At 39.0% G+C, this 19,621-nt stretch overlaps 1 protein-coding gene across 3 annotated transcripts in view; it reads left to right on the top strand.

Moving 5' to 3' along the window:
• Positions 1–19,621, top strand: part of LOC111874771 (tonsoku-like protein) — a 74,275-nt gene that overhangs the window by 21,024 nt on the left and 33,630 nt on the right. For 2 of the 3 annotated variants that reach the window (XM_023870546.2, XM_023870545.2), the window contains exons 6-12: positions 2,184–2,375; positions 8,826–8,940; positions 9,126–9,277; positions 9,468–9,614; positions 11,066–11,252; positions 14,594–14,713; positions 16,627–16,778. In XM_023870546.2, the coding sequence (XP_023726314.1) occupies positions 2,184–2,375; positions 8,826–8,940; positions 9,126–9,277; positions 9,468–9,614; positions 11,066–11,252; positions 14,594–14,713; positions 16,627–16,778 (1,065 nt within the window). The remainder of the gene's footprint in view (positions 1–2,183; positions 2,376–8,825; positions 8,941–9,125; positions 9,278–9,467; positions 9,615–11,065; positions 11,253–14,593; positions 14,714–16,626; positions 16,779–19,621) is intronic. The other variant, XM_023870547.2, reaches the window with a different exon arrangement.

Here is a 19,621-nt window from a genome sequence, read left to right as displayed (position 1 = left end):
AAAGTAAGCAATGAATACAGCTGAAAATTTTATTGTACTTCAGGGGCATGTATACCAACATAATAAAAAAAAAATTTGACAATTGGACTCTCCAAACCCGCGAAATTTTAAAATTCCCGTTATTTCCTGAACACACCTCGTAGCCATAATTGTCTCCATTTTAATGTGTGCGAACAGCTGTATGAGAATTTAGTGTTCTTTGCACAAAATAAATAAATGCATTAGGAGAAAGTCATTATGTTCATGTCTCTCCTCTTTGTCGTGCTGAACGCTTTCTTATGAAATCTGGTATTAGGTGAATTTCGTTTTGTTTTGTATTGGTCCAGTGTAACATATCTTTATACTTTCCATAAAGGTATCTCCTTGCTCTGTGAAGCAGAGTGCTTGAGAAACTATACTTGCTGAGCTAGTTAGGACATTTCCTGCAGTTATTCAACCTGAAAGTTTACAATGGTATTCACAAGACCCCCTCCACTGGTTTCACCTCTGATGCAAAAGATCCTTTTTAATATCCTTCCATCTACATTTAGATCTTCCAATTAGGTTTTTTCTTCAGGTTTTCTGACCAACACTTAGTCTCATATGCATGTTACGTGTTCTGCCATTTCAACCTTCTTAATGTGATCATCTTACTATTTTGCAAGGAGTACAAATATGCAGCTCACCATTATGCAGCTTTCTTCAGCCTCCAGTCATTTCCCCCATCTTAGGTTCAAATGTTTCCCCTCAGCCCCCCATTCACAAACACCCTTAGGTTATGTTTTTCCTATAATGTGAAAGACCAAGTCTCACATTGTTGTAGAACTGAAAAATGTCACATCATACTAAAATTTGATGTAGGACATGAAATAAGTTCTTATTTAACTTTTATTTGAAACACTTTTGGTGTTTACAATTTACAACAGTGTGCGTTTATAGTATGCTATATGTGGTCTATTTGAAAAGTTCCAGAACTTTTGAAATAGCGCGCCAACTTGACATCTTAGCAGTGTCAGGTAAGTTGTGCTGTCTAGTGGCGTAGTTCCTAATTATCATCTTTTTTCGCTGTGTCAGTCTGCTGTCATTAGTCATTGCCCTAGAGCTATTTGTTCACATGCATATAGAGAGTGTCCTGTGGTATTTGAGATGGCTGATATTCATGAGCGTGAAAGTCCTGTTGACATCGAGGGTGTTGTCCATCATGAATTCCTATGTCAGGGGCGAACAGTGAATCGCTGGTATTATTTTGAAGTGATAAAATGTCTAAGAGAAAATGTTGGGAGAAAGACCTCAGTTGTGGAGAAAGAACTCCTGGTACCTCCATCATGATGATGCACCAGCTCAGGCATCGCTACTTATTCGTGACTTTTTGGCCAACAAGAACATAACTGTGCTTCCTCAGGCACCCTGCTCACTTGGCCTGGCTCCAGCAGACTTTTTCTTATTTCCCAAACTGAAATCATGTGTCAGTAGCGATGCATGAGCTGGTGCATTGTCGTGATGGAGGAACGAGGAGTTCTTTCTCCACAGCTGAGGTCTCTTTCTCCCGACATTTTCTCTTAGACATTTCAGCACTTCAAAATAATACCAGCAATTCACTGTTTGCCCCTGATATAAGAATTCATGTTGTACAGCACCCTGCCAACGTGACACTCATTCACACTCACGAATATCAGCCATCTTAAATATCACAGGACACTCTCTACATGCATGTGAACAGATAGCTCTACGGTGATGACTAACTACAGCAAGATGACTCAGCAGGAAGGATTATAATCAGGAAGCACATCATTAGGCAGCACAACTTACCTGACATTGCTAAGACGTCAAGTTGGCACGCTGTTTCAAAAGTTCTGAAACTTTTTTTTAACAGACCACTTATATAAGTCACTGGGTTTGCAGCAAAATTTTTTGTTAACTTTTGCATCTTGTTGTGTTAAAAATCCTTATTGTTCAATAACTGTCCATGCAACATTAATAGGAAACATTTAAAATGATTACTAGCCATTTATTTCAGTAACTCCACACATTTTTTATCAGCTGGTGGCTTTTCTTCTTGTCCCCCTCCAAGCTCCGAAGAAAGCATTTAGATCATGTGTGTTCCAACTTGGTCATTTTCCTGTTATTGACCTCTAATTATTAAACACAAGTTTTAGCAATGGTTTTACTACTTGGTTCATGTAAATGTTTCCAATCATATGCAGGCTGTACAAATCTGTAAAGAGCATGATCTGTTTGAAGACCTGTTTCGCTGTTACTCCTCTCTTGGCATGTTATACTATCGCCAGCTCGACAGCAGTAAGGCACTGCATATGCTTGAACTGGCACTAGATGTAGCCAGCAGACTTGAAGACAAAATACAATTATCCTGTGAGGTCTCCATTAACAAAGCTGAGGTAAGTCATACNGGGGGGGGGGCTCTGGAAGTAGCTTCTGTAGATTACATTCATTTAAATGCCTTAGTGTATAAAGAGAAACTAGCAAGAAGTATAAATGTGTAATTATAGAGGGTGAGATAGGATTATATGATGGTTTTCCATAGGGTAAAAAAAAGTAAAGTTGTCCCTATGCTTAACTAACCAAGCACTACGCCATGAAGGCATATGGGGGAGTGAATGTATAGATCCACATTTTCTTGACCTTGGCACTAGTTGGAGGTGGTGGTCAGCTTCACGCTACGTCTGCTTTACCCCCGGGAAAGAGCCCCTGGTATCCATTGTATAGGAGGTTGGGTGAACCCCAGAACCGGTCTGGGCGACATGGAAAAGTGAAAATGCTTGCCCTACCAGGACTTGAACTCCAACCTCTCGGTCGTCCAGCCCATAGCCAGTCGCTATACCAATTGCGCTATCCCAGCTCCAGGTTTTCCATAGGGTAGTGTCAATAAATGAACAAAGCGTTTTATTTAATATCTAGCATAATGATTACAGTTGATTATCCATGCCTTACATATTCCAGGTAGCATACACTTTAGATTTGAGATACCACAACAGGAGCAAGTCTGGGACTGTCAAATTCAGGGAACATGGTGCCCAAGGAATGTTTTATGATCATGAAATTAATTTACCTGGCAACATTCCCCTAACAGTTGCAATCTGTATTCCCAACGGAACGACAAAGTACATTATAAGATGAGGCACCGGCCAAACAATTAATGTCAAATAATACTGCATCTATACCACGGGCCTCCAAGCAGTTTACTATATGTCTAGAAGTGTAGAATATACCATTATGTCCATGGGAATATAACAAGATTGGAACAACTGACTTCATGATATGTAATATGACATGAAGAGTTCTAACCATATTTTACACCATAACTTTTGTTTTATAATAAGCATATAATTCATTGTAATTTTATACCATATGTTTTGTAATGTAACAGTTATCAAGTGTCCAGCTTTACTATCACAATGAAATTGCAGCTCAAGGGTGTGTGAATATAGTAATCATGTGTTTGCCCAATGATGTAGCTAAGGTAATTTTAACCTTAACCATTATGTTGTTGTGTTATTACTATGGATCTGATTTTTATGCCCTAATAATCCCTTAAATATGTATGCATTTATGCATGAAAAACTTCTGAAAAATGCACTAAAATATGCACATAAAAATTTATACCAAATATTATAATTGATTTTACATTATTTTAGACCAACAAATCAATATTTAAGTTCATTTTATGTAATCACTGAATGATTCACATGCAATAAAAAGCTATACTTAAATGTAAATCATGCAACAAAACCAACATATTTCATTACAAATTTAAAAAGTAATGGTACTCACATTTAACCCTCCGAACTTTCAACTTCTCTTCTGTTGCAGTTCACAATTACTAAATGTTTTAGGTTTTCCATAGTTAATTGCCTCCTATTGTCTCATAAGATGTCCTTATAGCAGGAAAAACTTCTTTCTACCTCACAGGAAATTAGAGGCACATGTACAAAAGCCGCTATTTGCTCCACTGTTAGTGGTTTTTTACTTGGCAGTTCAGTACGATTACCAGCTAAAATTTCTTCAGTTTCACAAATTTGTTCATATCCTGTATGTTTTTAAAGAATGCTGCCTACTTTTTCCTTTACTACTTTACCAACTCTTCCAGGAACCGAATTCAATTTGGAAACAGTGGTTTTGAACACACTTAATGACTGATACAAAGTAGTATCGCTATTGTAAGATTTGAGGTTTTCACAGCGTTTCGGAGGAATGTATCGACTCCATCTTCAGGGAGGTGATACGTTCCTCCCAAATGTCTGTTAACACCACATCTACATGGTGCCACATCCCAGAAGACTGCTTTCTTCATAGTATTGCTATTGCTTGCCTCCAGTGAGGAAATGGTAGATGGAATATGAGAGAAGTGAGCAGGTATATAGGAAAGATTAGTTTCTAGTTCTGCGTTTTTTAGTACATCTTGGGCAATTTGAATTGATGCTGCACTTTTGGGGTCAAATGTATTCACGACATTCAGTTCAGTATAATAACTTGCTGCACACAGCCAAGTGCCCCAGCGCATTAAAATTGGTTCTGGCAGAAAGTGGAACGCTTGGTGCTAAAGGCATCTTTTCTGTATGGTGCTTTAACAAATACCTTCTTCACAGAAGACCCCAACTTGTCAACAAGCAGAAAATTTGCCCGAATTGTTTCTGAAACACGGTGCAACCCATGGGCAAGGCAAGTCAAATGTGTCATATTTGGAAATATATCTTTAAGAGCAGTACTGGCTTTGAACATATAACTTGCAGCATCAGTCACAAAGAGCAATATGGGCTCATACTGAATGCCATTCGGCCATGGTAAATTCATGGAAGTGATAAAAAATCTGGAAACTGCGGAGATATTTGTGGTTTCAAATTGCTCTACCGCAAGAAGATGTGGTGTAGATTGTTCATTCTTATTAAGGGATCCAACTATACAATTTGCAATAAACCGTCCCTCACAACCTTGTGTTTCGTCGATTGATACCCACATAAAATTATCTTGAATGTTATTTCTAATGCTTTCAATTGTAAGATCGTAACACTGCTTCACGTAATTTTTGCGCGCAGTAGATTCATCCGGCACTTTGCACTGTGTATCCTCTATGACGTTTCTCACAGTGGGATTGGTTAGTTTCCACAGCGGAATATCTGCCGCTAAAAAGGCTTCGCATAAATCAAAGGAAAACTGTGATAAACTATTATTAGAAAATTCACTACGCAATTTTTGAACAGGAGCACTTTTCGTGGATTTAATTTTAATATTCTCTTTGTATATATTAGTGTTCAAATGCTGAAGCACTTGAAAGCGTTTTTCACAACTAACTGTTTTCTCACACGCTCAGCAATAAAGAATTTCGTTATCCGTACTTATCATCTCTCCTTCGAACTCCCGCTGATACAGCTGTAATTTAGTTTTCTAACTTGCTTTCACTTTCGGCATGACTACAGAAAGCTAAACAAACTTTGCTACAGACTAGTCACCACTAATGTGAATGGCCTCCAGCTTCAAATGAAGAAGCGTAACAAACCTCATGGGGACTTCAAAAATAAGTAAGTGAATTCCCTTATCGTTTGAATAGTATTACATTGACAGCGGCTACATGTGAACGCTTCTGACTAATCTCTTCGCGGCAACTTTGATGGTACGTGGATGAGGCAAGTTACGAGTAGAGGGATCGGGGAAGTCCCGTCATGGGTATTGCATCAGAAACATGAATCATGATGAAATGTTGAGTCAAATATGCAACATATTCTAACACGCAAAGGAAAAATTGTATACACATGACCATGATTGAAAATTTGAACATAAAATTAAAAAATATATATCATAAACATTTTAAAAAGGAAATATGCAATATAAATAGAGATCTTTGAAAATATGATGCTTATTCATAAAACAGGCAAAATATGCATTTGTATGCACCATCAAACCATGTCCAAAATTAAAGAAATGAAGTAATTCATACATATATCCAAACGAGCATACTTTCTGGTTGCAAGAAAGAAATATGCATTTGCATTAAAATCCGGTCCCTAGTTATGACAGACTCCAATAAAGAATTCCCCTGACAAATGTCATGTTTGCTGTATTAGCTGTTGTACCTTCTTGTTGAAACTATACATTGGCCACTTTTTTCTTCATTCTTCTCACTTCTGTAGCTGAAAGTATTTGCAGCATAGTGCATTAGTGTTCAGAATCCATGGTTGTTTTCCTCAAAGAAATAAGTCCTAATCACACCAAACAGTTACCTTTTCACTATGGAGAGTTATCTCATGGATCTGCATAGGATTGGTCTCTCTCCATTACCTGAAATTGTGTTTGTTTACATTACCAGACAGGTAAAAGTGGGTCTTGTCTGTGATGATCAGAATATCCAAGACCCTATCATAATTATCATGATGTCCAAGAGCTGTCTACCGAAATTCACCCCAGTAGCCATAGGCTGTTCTTTGAGTTCCTGGATTATATGAATTTTGTACAGATGAAACCTTGTGTATCGCGTGAAATTTTTCAAAGGCACTTGATATTTGTAAGGTGACCACATGCTGCCTTGCTGAGCATGTTGCACCCTGAGTTACTGCTGTCACTCATTCAGCATTCTCTGTTGTGCAAACAGAACATGCAAGGCCAACAAACTTATTCATTACACTATCACAAACACTGAAATTATGAACCTACTTTAAACTGGCATTATGTGAAGGATTTCTGTCATGTCATGGAACATCGAACTCATGCCAAAAACATCTTTCCATCTACACAATGCACATAGTTTCCAATAAATTCTCACAAGAAAAATGCGATGATCCACTGTCCATTTCTGCATTACTACTAAACTGCATACCAAGACGTGTGTGCAACATTCGCTTTCCCCACTCCAACCAATTGTCCACAGCAATGATGTGTTTAATGTCACATCTTCGCACCACACCTTGCCTAACTTGGTGGTCTGTCACTCTGCACATTATCCACTATTTCCTATATGTGAAAAATTTCAGACACATATTCCACCCATGGTTTGATGTTTGTTGTGTAATGAAATTTTTCACACAGAATTTGAAAATAGAATTACAGCCCATCTCCTTACAAATTTTACCCCCTTGCTGCAACAGTTCATTAGTTGTAGTCTCATATGGAAGGATAAATATACATTTTGCACATACTTACCTTTACAGACTTCTATTCTGAAATTAGAGACAGCACATTTCTCTGAAAATTTGGTAACCACATACAGAAATTGTAGTGTTGTAAGCCAGAATACCAAAGTCATAATGTTTACTGTCATGAAGACTGCAACTCTCAGTATACCATTACAAAAGTTGTGGCTTATTCCATAGCTGTATATATTATATTAAGGAGTCAGATTCAGTTCTTTTCTCTTTAGAATGCTTATATAAATTAGAAATATATTTAAACTGTAGCAGTTTTTCTCTTTGATATCTCTGAAAATAGATGATGAACTGTGTGTTTGCTTCATAGACTGGCAGAAGGCATTTGACCGGGTAAACTGGACCAAATTAATGCAGATCCTAAAAGAAACAGGTATCGATTGGCATGAAAGAAGATTTATTAGCAAATTGTACATGGATCAGAAAGTTAGAGTACGACTGGACAGAGGGGAGACAGGAAGTGTGCAGATTGGAAGAGGAGTTTGACAAGGATGCTGTTTATCACCAATTCTGTTCAACTTGTACAGCGAATGCCTTACCAAGGAAGCTCTGGATGGGCTTGGAGACTTCAAAATGGGAGGGCAAATTATTCAAACTGTGAAATATGCAGATGACCTTGTGTTAATGGCTAAGGAAGGAACTGTGCTACAGGGCATGATTGATAGACTAATTGAAATTGGAAGGTGCTATGGCATGGAAATGAATGTGGAGAAAACAAAAGTAATGAAAATTTCGAGACAACCAACCCCAGTCACAATAAAGATAGACCAAAAACAAGTGGAGAATGTGAAATGTTTTAAATATTTGGGTAGCTTGTTAACAGATGATGGAAGGTGTACTTGTGAAATTAAATCCAGGATTGCCATGGCAAAAGCTGCATTTAGCAAGAAGAAGAATCTTTTTACCAGCAAATTGGACTTAAATTTGAGGAAGAAACTAGTGAAATGCTACATTTGGAGCATAGCTCTGTATGGGGCTGAAACATGGACACTTAGGGCAGTAGATCAGAAACATCTGGAAAGTTTTGAAATGTGGTGTTGGAGAAGGATGGAGAAGATCAGTTGGACCGATTATGTGAGAAATGAAGAAGTGTTAATTAGAGTCAGTGAGCAGAGGAATATCCTACGTGAAATAAGAAAACGGAAGGCCAATTGGATTGGTCATGTTTTACGCAGAAACTGCCTTCTAAAAGAAGTTATCGAAGGAAAGATAGATGGGCGAATAGAAGTGACAAGAAGACGTAAGAAGATGCTGGACGACCTTGGGGACAGAAGAGGATAAATGTCATTTGAAGGAGAAAGCTCTAGATCGCATTAAGTGGAGGAATTGTTTTGGAAGAGACTGTGGACCTGTCGTCTTGACAGATTACTGATGATGATAATGATCTCTGAAATAGATGTGGCCCTTATAGTCTGTACCTAAGCTAGCTTATATCTGAGCAAAAGGTGTCGAGTTTGAGCCCATCTGGATTCAGTGCAGGTTTTTCTGCTTTCCTTTTCCTTCTCTCATTTCTGGCAAAATGAAAACTTTGTCATCCCTCATTACTTTTTGGAGCACACATTAAGCGTAATCTCAGCCTCTTGGCCGTCATCATAATTGTGATTGTTATTTGAATGTTTACAGATATGATGTATATCATTTTAGCAGAAATGGTATGATGACTAGTGACACAGATACAATGATTATGTTACACAGGTTCTGTTCAGTCTGCCAGACTTCCGTGCAGCAAAACAGGCACTACGCCATGCATACAAGCTTAACACTCCCATAGAATCAGACAGGAAGACAATAGCAAAGAATTTGAAACTTGGTAAGAATATATGTATGATGATTACATTAAGGGAAACCAAGAAAGTTGTTTGACGTACTTAACAGAATTAATGGCCTAGGTTCGCTCAGCTAATTAACTTGCTATGGCCGAATGAGGGTTTGATTCCTGTGTGAAGAGATTTTTTTCTGTGACAGAGCATACTGTTAAAGTGGTTCATGTTGCAGCTATTGCAATGTGTGATGCTGAAGAACAGTTGCAAAATGTACCGGACACCGATTACATCACCAAGAAGAAACTCTATGAGACCATGGGAGATGGTTGTGTTACTGTGAAGAACTATGCAAGAGCCCTAGAGTATTATCGGATGATGCTGAAGGTGTGTTCTTCAAGCCTTGATTGTACAGAGCATGTGTCATTTAATACTCTGATATCCATGATGCTTTTTTGACCTGTTAGTATCAGTCTTGTTTCAGGATATCATATAATGTTGAGTCTTGGATACTTAATTGAGTAATGTTTACCCCTTTCTTATTTTTTATTCTCTCTGTATTTAAATTTGTTATCAGTGTGCAGAGGCTATAGGAGAAAGTGGTCAACAGTTGGCTGCAGTGTATGTATCACTGTCACAGACCTATAAGGACAACGAGCAGTATGACCTGTCATTGGAGTTCTTTCGTAAGGAACTAGAACTATGGGAGAACAACCCTGCAGAGGTGAGCTTGTATACTTGTCATGAAAATTATTCATGTTATGTGATTGATTTACTCATGATTAATCATTTTACTAATGCTATGAGATGAGCTAATTTATATGATCTTTATAAAATATATATATCTATATAAAATATAAAGATTGAAAGATACAAATTTATAATCTGCTTGTTTGCTTATGAATGTGACCACCTCTGTGGTCTAGTGTCAGAGGTCCTGCATTTGATTCCCGGTGCTAGCAGATTTTCTGAGAAGAAATGGGTCTGGAATGGGGTCCATTCAGCCTAGTGGGGATAATTGAGCATCTGTTTCAAGGAAATAGCGGCTCTGGTCTAGAAAACTGAGATTAACGGCTGTGGGGATCCATTGCACTGACCACATGACACCCTCTATCCGCAAAAGTTGGTAGTAACTTCGCCAACAAGCAGCGGTCGCTCTGTCAATGTAGTTTACTTTTCGGACTACAGGCCACAGAGTTGTTCTTATGAAAGTGAAATGAAGTATCAACCCAAAAGAAAAACCCGAGTTTACAGTGTTTGAGAACAGGGTACTGAAGAGAACAATTGGGCCTAAGGAAGTAACAGGAGGCTGGAGGGTGTATAATGAGGTGCTTTTTAATATTTATTCTTCACAAAGTATATTACAGTGATCAGATCAAGGAAAGTGAGTTGGGTGGGAGATGTGAGAAGTTCATACAAATATTTTAATTGCAAACCTTTAAGGAAGAGTCAGCCTGAGAGACAGTGTTTGAAATGAATCTGAAAAGAAAGAGAGTGAGCATGTAGACTGGATCTGTTTGACTGTGAGCATGGCAGTGAGCCATGGGTGTTTCTCAGCTGAATGACTATTAACCTCTTCAAGACTCTGGTCCAGTTACTTAGTTACTAATGGACAGAAGATTCACACAACCTGCAGGTCACTGACCAACTGAATGATTTCAGAGTTTCATTGTGCCTCAGAATCTTGGCTATGACCGTTTCCCCCCTCAGTGTCCTTCACCACATTTACCTTGTCCCTTTCACTTTTCTTCAAAGCAATAAATTCATCTAAATAACATTTAAAGATCCAGTCCCAACCCCACAGGAAGCACATTATATTCTGCGCAGTGGCGTGGAAGTTGTACTAAACATTATGTACTTTGGTGGAGCTTGTAATAAATATAAAATTATGTTATATAAAATATATGCACAAATGATCAGAAGATGGTATTTGCAGTTCATGTTGTACAGAAGAACAAGAAAATGCTCATTCTTGTGTATGTCATACCAGCCTGACCAGTTTTAATAAAAAGTCCTGCAGTGTCCATTAAAATGATAATTATAAATGTACATTTTTAATCTGTCCAGTTTCAGTCCATATGAAATATTGACTTTGAAGAGTGAACCACAGCCTATATGAGATGTGGCACTTGCACTATACAACTTCTCAGGACAGGCAACTTTCTTCCACTGCAGGCTTGTAAAACGATGCTCAGTATTGGTGAGGTGTTAGAACTACAAGGTGCGTGTTATGAGGAACTGGAGGAAACGTACAACAGAGCTCGACAGTTGGCCCAGCAGGCTTCCAGCCTGACACTGGAGGCTATGGTGTTGCGTGTGCTTGAAGGTGTCCAAAAGTTGAAAGGTCATGATGCTTTGGCACGTGAGTGTTTTCAAACATAGACGCTATTGATCGTGTGGAAGAAGTTGATGTAAGAATGCTCCTTGAACTCAGAGGAATAATATTTGCTGAAGAATGGGAATCTGTCTTAAAGGAGGCTAAGGTTTTTAGAGGAATAAAAGGTAAAGGTAAAGTTGTCTCTGTGCTTAACTAATTAAGCACTACACTGTGAAGGTGTATGGGGGAGTGGATGTATATAGCCAGATTTTCTTGGCCTCGGCACTAGTTGAAGGTGAGGGGTCAACTTCATGCCCCAGCCACTTTACTGCTGGGGAAAGAGCCCCCCATTACCCATTGGATAGGAGGCTGGGTGGGTCCCAGAACCAGTCTGGACGATGTGAAGAAGAGAAAATTCTAGACACTCCCAGGACTCGAACTCGGACCCCTTAAGTCGCCCAGCCCATAGCCAGTTGCTATAACAACTACACTGTAAATAAGTATAATACATGCTAATCAGTCTGTGCCAGCCTAACCATTTTGCTGTAAGCTGAAATATTTATGTACCCATAGTGAATTATGTATGTGTTTTGTTTATTTACATAAGAACAGTGGGAACTGCATGTTTCCTTTATGGAACTATGTGATGGCTTCCAGCAACGCAATGGGAGCTGCACTAAAAGTTACCAGGCAAATCTGATTATGTTTCATATTGGTCCAGTACAGGGAACCAGGATAGCTCAGTCATTATAGTGACTATATTATGAGCTGGGTAATTGAAGTTTGATTCCAGCACTGGCTGTGGAGCCTATCCATTCTCCTTTCCAGTGAGCACCAGGGACTATGGGGGCATGCAGTAGCATAGTTGGTTGAGGCACTATGCTATGAGCTGGAATGTCATGGGTTCAATTCCCGATGAGGTCATGGATTTTTCAGTTGACCTAATCCTTCCAGCCACACTATGGACCTGGGGTCAACTCAGCCCCTAACAGATATAAGTACCAGGAATCTTCCTGGGGTTAAAGGGCAGCTAGTGCATAAGGCTGACAACCTCACCAACATCTGTGAGCCAATTGTCTAGAAAATGTGTTATCATATACGTCTCACAACCCTGTGGGCCTCCACTGCCTGTTGCAAGGATAGCTTTACCTTTACCTTTTACTAGGGCCTGTTTCCCCAGGGATGAAGTAGCCAGGGCATGAAGCTGGTCACTCACCTCCAACTAGTGTTGGGGTTAAGAATGTGTTTACTGCAGTTATGTTCAGTATCTCTAGTTTGTGAAATTTCTCTGTATAATATTACTCATGGTTTTAATGTTGGTTAATATTCCTAAAACTTTTTAATAAACTTATTATACAAGGTGGTTCAAATATGACTGGGAGTGATTTGTGTGTAAACAAGCTGTACTGTGCAGGAGCTGTGCGACCTTGAGAGAGTGAAGCCACAACCTCCACCCTCCCTCCTGTTCGGGTTAGAACCTGTTCAGGCCTCTCTGGGAGTTGCCAGAGTGATGAGTGAACAGAGGGTACTGTGGAGCATGGAACAATCAAATTCCTTTGAGAAAATGTCCCGTCCACTGAAATTCACCACAGACTCCAACAACAGTATGGGGAAGAGTGTCTCTCACAGACCCGTGTGTTTGAGTGGTGTAAGTGCTTCAGAGAGGGCAGAGAGCACATGGAGAACGAACCGCATGATCGTCAGCTGCGGACATCCGTCACCGAGCCAAACATTGATTGTGCAGATGCGCTTATTTGTGAGAATAGGTGCATCACTATCAAGGAACTTGGAGCAGTGCTGTCCATCAGTGTTGATATTGTAGAACACATCGTGAAATACCACCTGCACTATCGCAAGGTGAATGCGCAGTGGGTACCATGCACTTTGACGGACGTGAACAAAATGGTGCGCATGCAAGCTGCCAGTCATCTCCTACAGCAGTTTGAAGATGAAGGTGATGCATTTTTGAAGTCTGTAATGACCACCGATGAAACATAGGTGCACTACTTCATTCCCAAGTCCCAGCAGTCATCATGCGAGTGGCGGCATAGCAGTTCTCCCAAACCCAAGAGAGTGCGGAGGAGCCGTTCAGCAGGAAAAGTGATGGCAACGTTCTTCTGGGACTGGCAGGGGGTTATCCATGTAGACTTTCTGACAGATGCCAGAACAGTCAATACAGCTTATTACTCAGACCTCCTGGCAACAGACATGAAGGAAAAGATCTGATCCAAGTGGAAGTCAGGTGGAAAGCCAGTAGCTTTACTTAAGACAGTGCACCCCTCTATTCGGCCAAAACAACAATGGAAACCCTCCAGAAATTGAAATGGAACCTTCTGACACGTCCGCCGTACTGTCCTGATTTGGTCCCAAGTGATTTCTACCTGTTCGGAAGGCTCAAATCAGACTTGCAAGGCATGAGGTTTGTGGACAACAACACCATCATCCAGACTGTTCGGGAGTGGATATGCCACCAGTCACAAGTCTCTTTTGAATAGGGCATCAGGATGCTTCCAGAACGTTGGAAAAAATATGTTGACTCAGGAGGGGAGTATGTTGAAGACTAACATGTGCAAGTAAGTGTTTGGCAATTGTGTTTTTTTTTTTTTTTTAATCAGTACTGGTCATATTTGAACCACCTTGTAATCAGCCATTCATGTTTACACAGAGGTGGGTTGTCCTGTGGCAAAGCCTTATTCTGCTGTATTATTCCTGAAGTGGTGTTATATCCTTTTCCACACTCTCCCTACTCTCTTTTGCATATCTTTCCTCACTTGCTCTCTCCATTTAGTCCTTGGTCTCCAATGGCCGTTTATTTAGACATCTAAATTTTTATTCTTTCACAGGAAACATTTTGTTGTCCATCTGTAACATTTGTGCATAACAGTTTTTCTCCTGGTGTTTCTTCTTTCAAATTGATACATTCTCTCTGTGTATGTATTCTGCATGCCCTTTTTGAAAAAGTAATTTCTCCCAAATTGTCACATAAAACACAATGAACATCATCCATTTGCTTAGTTGGGGGTGGAGTCCAACTGGATCCACTTGGCACGGCGGCCACTGATTGGCCTATTGTAGCCTGCCCTGGGTGATTATGATGATGGTGAATTTTGTGGAATGAAGATTGGCAGGGGAAACTGAAGTACTCAGAGAAAACCTGCCCCCAACAACACTTTGTTCACCACAAATCCTACTTGACCAGACCCGGGTTCGAACTTGAGCCGCCACGGTGGGAAGCCAGCGACTAACGTCTTGAGCTATGGTGTGGTCGAAAATCATTCATTATTCCTCTACAAAGGAAACTGCATATACCATAACTGTCTTGCATTTTCAACTCACAAACATGAGCACAATTCCACTCTCTTAAAATGGCTGTCTTTCTATTTCAGTTGAGACACAGAGGGAGTTGCAGCTTATAGACAGAAATGCCAAGGATGAGACAAGTGGCTCTGAGGATGAAGAGGCTTCACCTGACATTGGACATGACATCTGTCTGGAAACTTACACAGGTTCAGTTACTGTGACAGAAAATTCAACTGGCAGGCCACATCTACCTGTTTCTTTTATTCCTTCTTTACACTATGACTGTAAAATGAGTGCATAATGGAGGACCTGCCTGTCAGTCTTGCCAAAAGTTTAAGTTCTGAAATTAGTGGACAGATTTCAGTGGTATTTAATGTTTCAGACATAAATTGTTGAGCATTTTTTAATTATGTATTTACTTTTTTAATGTGTTGGTTTAGTATAACCCCTACTTTACACGAACTGCAGGAAAAGGTATGGAAATTGGTATGTGGTGTGTAATATAAGTTGTTTACTTCTGTTTCAAGTATTTTCAACACAGTGCATATTTTAACCAATACAGATATGTAATTTTATAGTGTGTTTAACTTCGCTGCATTGTATTTCATTTGTAGTAAATAAATATTAAGGCCAGTGACATATGAAAATAGCAACAGATATGTCTGGAATACAGTATAACTGCAGCAGAATACGTATGGTTTATAATGAGAACTTTGTCAGAGTAAGAAAAGTTGTTGGGTTCCTGAGTTTGTTATTCTTAACATTACGTACATAGAAAATATCACATGAAGTATGGGAATTTTGGGTCTTTTATCACACCATGTGATTCAATTAGCCATAACGATATTTCCAAAACTTTTTATACTGACTGTACTTGCAGGTTTGCTTCCAAAACAGTATATGGCTGGTGGTCCCTAAAGCTGTTAGGCCATTCTTTATACTCCCCACCTCTCTAGGAGAAGAAAGTTTGCATTCCAGAATCTGTGTGTACGATATAATTGAACAAGGAGTATACTGTGCTTTGAGGCACAAGTGCTTAGCACACAAAACTGTTCTAATTCACATTCAGAAATATTGTTTGGCTTTTAGTGTTACATAGTCATTTTAGGAGACAGCGTTTTTAGGAACATATTCAGTATGACTTGATGCTTTCAGGTGTCAGGTGCCTCTAAATTTTAATCAATGAAAAATGTCCATCACAGGGCATCATATGAACTTCTCTTAAGTCTGACAGCTTGTTTAATTTGTCTTGTGCCACTTGACTAGTGAACAGGAGTTTAAAATGTTTCTGTGATTTACCATTTTGATGAACAAAGATGAAATATGATCAGCTGTTGTTTATGGTTGAAAACCAGTGATACAGAAACAACACAGAGAATGAAGTTTTAACTCTTTGTTCTCCAAGTGGTTTGGCCAGTTAGGATCAGCTGCACTGTTTGTTGATGGATCAGGCACCAAGACGAAAGCCAGCCATTTCACAACACACTTAAAAATCATGAAGTTTGAGTGTTCTGAAGTTCAGCTTTACCAATTCAAAGCATGAGACAGCATGTGCAGTCATAGTACCAGGCAGATGCCTTAGAACTGGCCCATAATGTAGCATAGGGTAAGAGCCAGTTTGACGTTTCCTTATGCAGTGTGGGTGTGCTGCAGATAGTGAGTAGGTCTTTTCCTTGTAAAGGAGTGCTCTTAATAGGTAGTTAAGAGTACAGGAGATTATGTAAGGAGCGAAAGTCTCCTAAGTTCAGATAATACTAAAGAGATCAAAAATGCTGAATCATTATTCTCTGCCATATTTCTGTGATAACCGCTTCAAAATAGAATAAATATTGCCACTCTGCATTAATTTTTTTTAGACCTTAGTGCCTTATTATGATACATGGAATTAGAAGATAGGAGACAGGCTTGAAGATTCAGTTGCGGATTTTATAATGTGAAATGTCGACGTTCACTATGACAACCACGTAGAAATATAACAATAAATGCTGATTGCTCTTAGAGCGGGGAGCATGTCTGAATAATGCTGGTGCAAGTGAGCCATTTTTAAACCCTTTACCAACCCGACTCTGTGCTTATATGTAATGCTTTGCTTTGCATTTTGTCATTTGTATTGCTTCAGATTCTGAAAGTGAGAATGAAGAGTTTGATCGTCCAAACCAACCTCGCAGGCCTGTACGTCTCAAAGTTCGGAAAAATGAGAAAGGAGAAACACAGCTTCACTTGTCGTGTATGAATGGCAACCTGGCACTTGTCAAGAAGCTCGTAGAACAAGTAAGTTGCATTTCAAGTTAGAAGACTTGGAATTCACTCAGTATTGAGAACAGAATCAAGTGTGCTATAGAAACAGAAGCTCCTATCATAATTAGCGTGCATAATTGTCATTGCTGACCAATTATATGGTTTTTCATCTGTCACTTGATCTTACAGCCTCTTAGTGCATACGCACGTGAGTTCAAATCTCATCAAGGAATATAGGTGGTGCCTTGTTTAAGTCCAGTTATCATTTTTCTTAAATCCTCTCAGATAGTTGGCCCTCCACACTACAGCATTTATTTCTATCAGGTATAGCCTCTAAATTTGTATATTATTTTAATCTTTAACAGCTGAATGTTATATATATATATATACACGCAGCAAGCAGCACCCCGAGTTGGCCGAATGCTATATATATCTAACACAGTACTCATGCTCTCTTTGGGAGTGCTGACAGTTTGACCTGGGTTCGAAATGAAAACAAACCTACGTGACGTCATGTGAGTGGTTCATTCCTTAGCTCTGAACAAAGAAATCATTTATCACGATACTGGTTTCGATACTATTTATGTTTAGATGTGACTGTTTATGACCTGGTCAGCCAAATATAGCCCGGCTTTGTTTTGAGAACTGATGAGGAAATATTTATCTGTGCTTGCATGTGAGTGCTTCCAGAGCCTTCAAGGAAGTGTGACGCATGCAAGGATTGGTTTTCAGTGACGAATTATCAGTCAGGAAGTCAGTGTCAGATTGTCTAATATTTCTTTATCAGTCAAAAAGTCAGTGTCAGACTCATATATTTCTTTGTATATCATTTTTATTTTGTGTCTTGGAAGAGGTATAAACCCACTGAGCCAGTATTACTTTGAGTAAAAGGCATCTTGGCCACTGTGACTTTCAGTATCAGTGTCGGACTGGCATTCTTTTGACCAGTATTATAATTACTTTGCATCAATACTTTGCGAGTATTACTAATAGGTGAGAGTGTCGCTTTGTCACTCAACATAATTTATTCGATTTTGCTAGAAACTCCCCCTCCCCCAAGATGATTCTTCAGTCACACAAGCCGAATATCATGGTCAGTGGCGTTTCTCGGCGGGAGGCCAAAGTTGTTAGGGGCCCCAACTGAGTTGACTGGAGGTGAAACATTCACAACACTGGCCAACCAAAGGGAAACAAAGACGTTGTGTGTTTCGCTAATTAAGAAAAGCAGGAGCATGCTCTTCTAATGTAAAAAGGGTGGTGTCGCTCTGTGTGAAGTGGACTGCTTCAAGAAGTGCCACGCGCATCAGAGTGTATCGTAAACTGTGCAGTGACGCAATTCAAACTCTTGTACAGTTTGAACAAAACATTATTGTATATAGTGTGATTATATATACAATATCACCATGATTCAAGGTTTAAGAAAAAACCAGCGGTAAGTCCTTTGGAATTTCATAACATATATGTATAATAAAGATTATATTTTGCATTTCATGACAAAATAATCTGTTAATATTCGTTTGTAAAAATTGCTCTTTTGTCTATATGTAGAAAATTTTATTGTCTTTCAGGTTGTTTTTAGTTCATATTTCTATGTTGCATAGAATGGAAAATATGTATTTTTTTCTAAAAGTTTTCAATGTTAATTAATTAGGGCGATTTAAATACCAGCCGCAGAGGGCTCCCGGCAATTTAAAAGTCTGTATGTTAAAGTTTAATTTATAAGCACACTTTCTTAAAACCCTTCTCAAAAACTGTTTTGCTTCACAATTTTAATTTATTTTCTTATATTCTTTCAAGATCTATAATACAGTTTTTAATATAAAAACTTTTTTTTGTTTGCTTAAAAATTGTTTGTCATACTGTGTGCAAGCGAATGTCACCATGTTTGATTCTTTTGAGCTTGGCTTATGATTTTTACCAGGTGACATAAGTTTGTCTCCACTAATGCTTATTGTGTTAACTTCTTATTTTGCATGTAGTGGTTTCTGATATACCAATAGCTGCAGCAGCACTTTCTGTTGCATTTTCAGTTTGGTATTTTAAATTTTCACATGACATTTGGTATAGAAAAACTGCAGAACTCATGAACAGTATCTCAGTATTATTAGTATTAGTATTAGTATGATTAGTATGTTAGGTTTTATTTCTTGAATTGAAAGACATTTTCTTTAATGCTTCCACTGAGAAAATATTTATAATGGAACACAGTAATAACTATCACATACTGTACAAGTAAACCCAACATGGAAGGAATGCCGGCATTACCTTCCCACCACAGGTACATTCCCCCACCATGGTGCCTAACTTAGTTTCCATACTGTGGCAAAGTAATGGTAAAGTTGACCATGTGCTTAAGGAATTAGGAGCCATACCATGTGGAGGAGTGGAGGTATAGCTCTGCAACTCTTGACCTCAGCATTAAATGGAGGTGAGTGGTCAGCCTCATGCCCTGGCCACTTTAATCCCGGGGATAGAACCCCTGGTACCCATTTGGTAGGCAGTTGAACAGGTCCTAGGGCTGGTCTGGATGCTTTGGAGTAGAGAAAATCTCTTTCCCTTGCTGGGAATTGAACCCCAGCCCATAGAATGTTGGTGTACTAATTAGCTATACCAACTATATGCATTTAAAATTAATGTAGATGGATGATACACCTGAAGATGGCACTTTTGTGCTGAAACATGTAGTGCAAGAGAGAAGAGTAAGGTGAATAAATGTATGCACTGTAAGACGGTTGTAATAAATCATGGATACATCATTACTCTGGATATTATGAATTAGTTTTGGTACAGATATTTTTCACTGTTCATGTTAACAGCAGTTTTATGGTAACAGTTACATTGGCTTTTAGGTTAAGAAGAGTTGTATTTTCCTAGTA

The sequence above is a fragment of the Cryptotermes secundus genome, unplaced genomic scaffold, assembly GCF_002891405.2.
Source record: "Cryptotermes secundus unplaced genomic scaffold, Csec_1.0 scaffold955, whole genome shotgun sequence".
Taxonomy (NCBI): Eukaryota; Metazoa; Arthropoda; class Insecta; order Blattodea; family Kalotermitidae; genus Cryptotermes; species Cryptotermes secundus.
The sequence above is the reverse complement of the archived record's forward strand: the minus strand, read 5'-3'. Positions and strand labels throughout refer to the sequence as shown.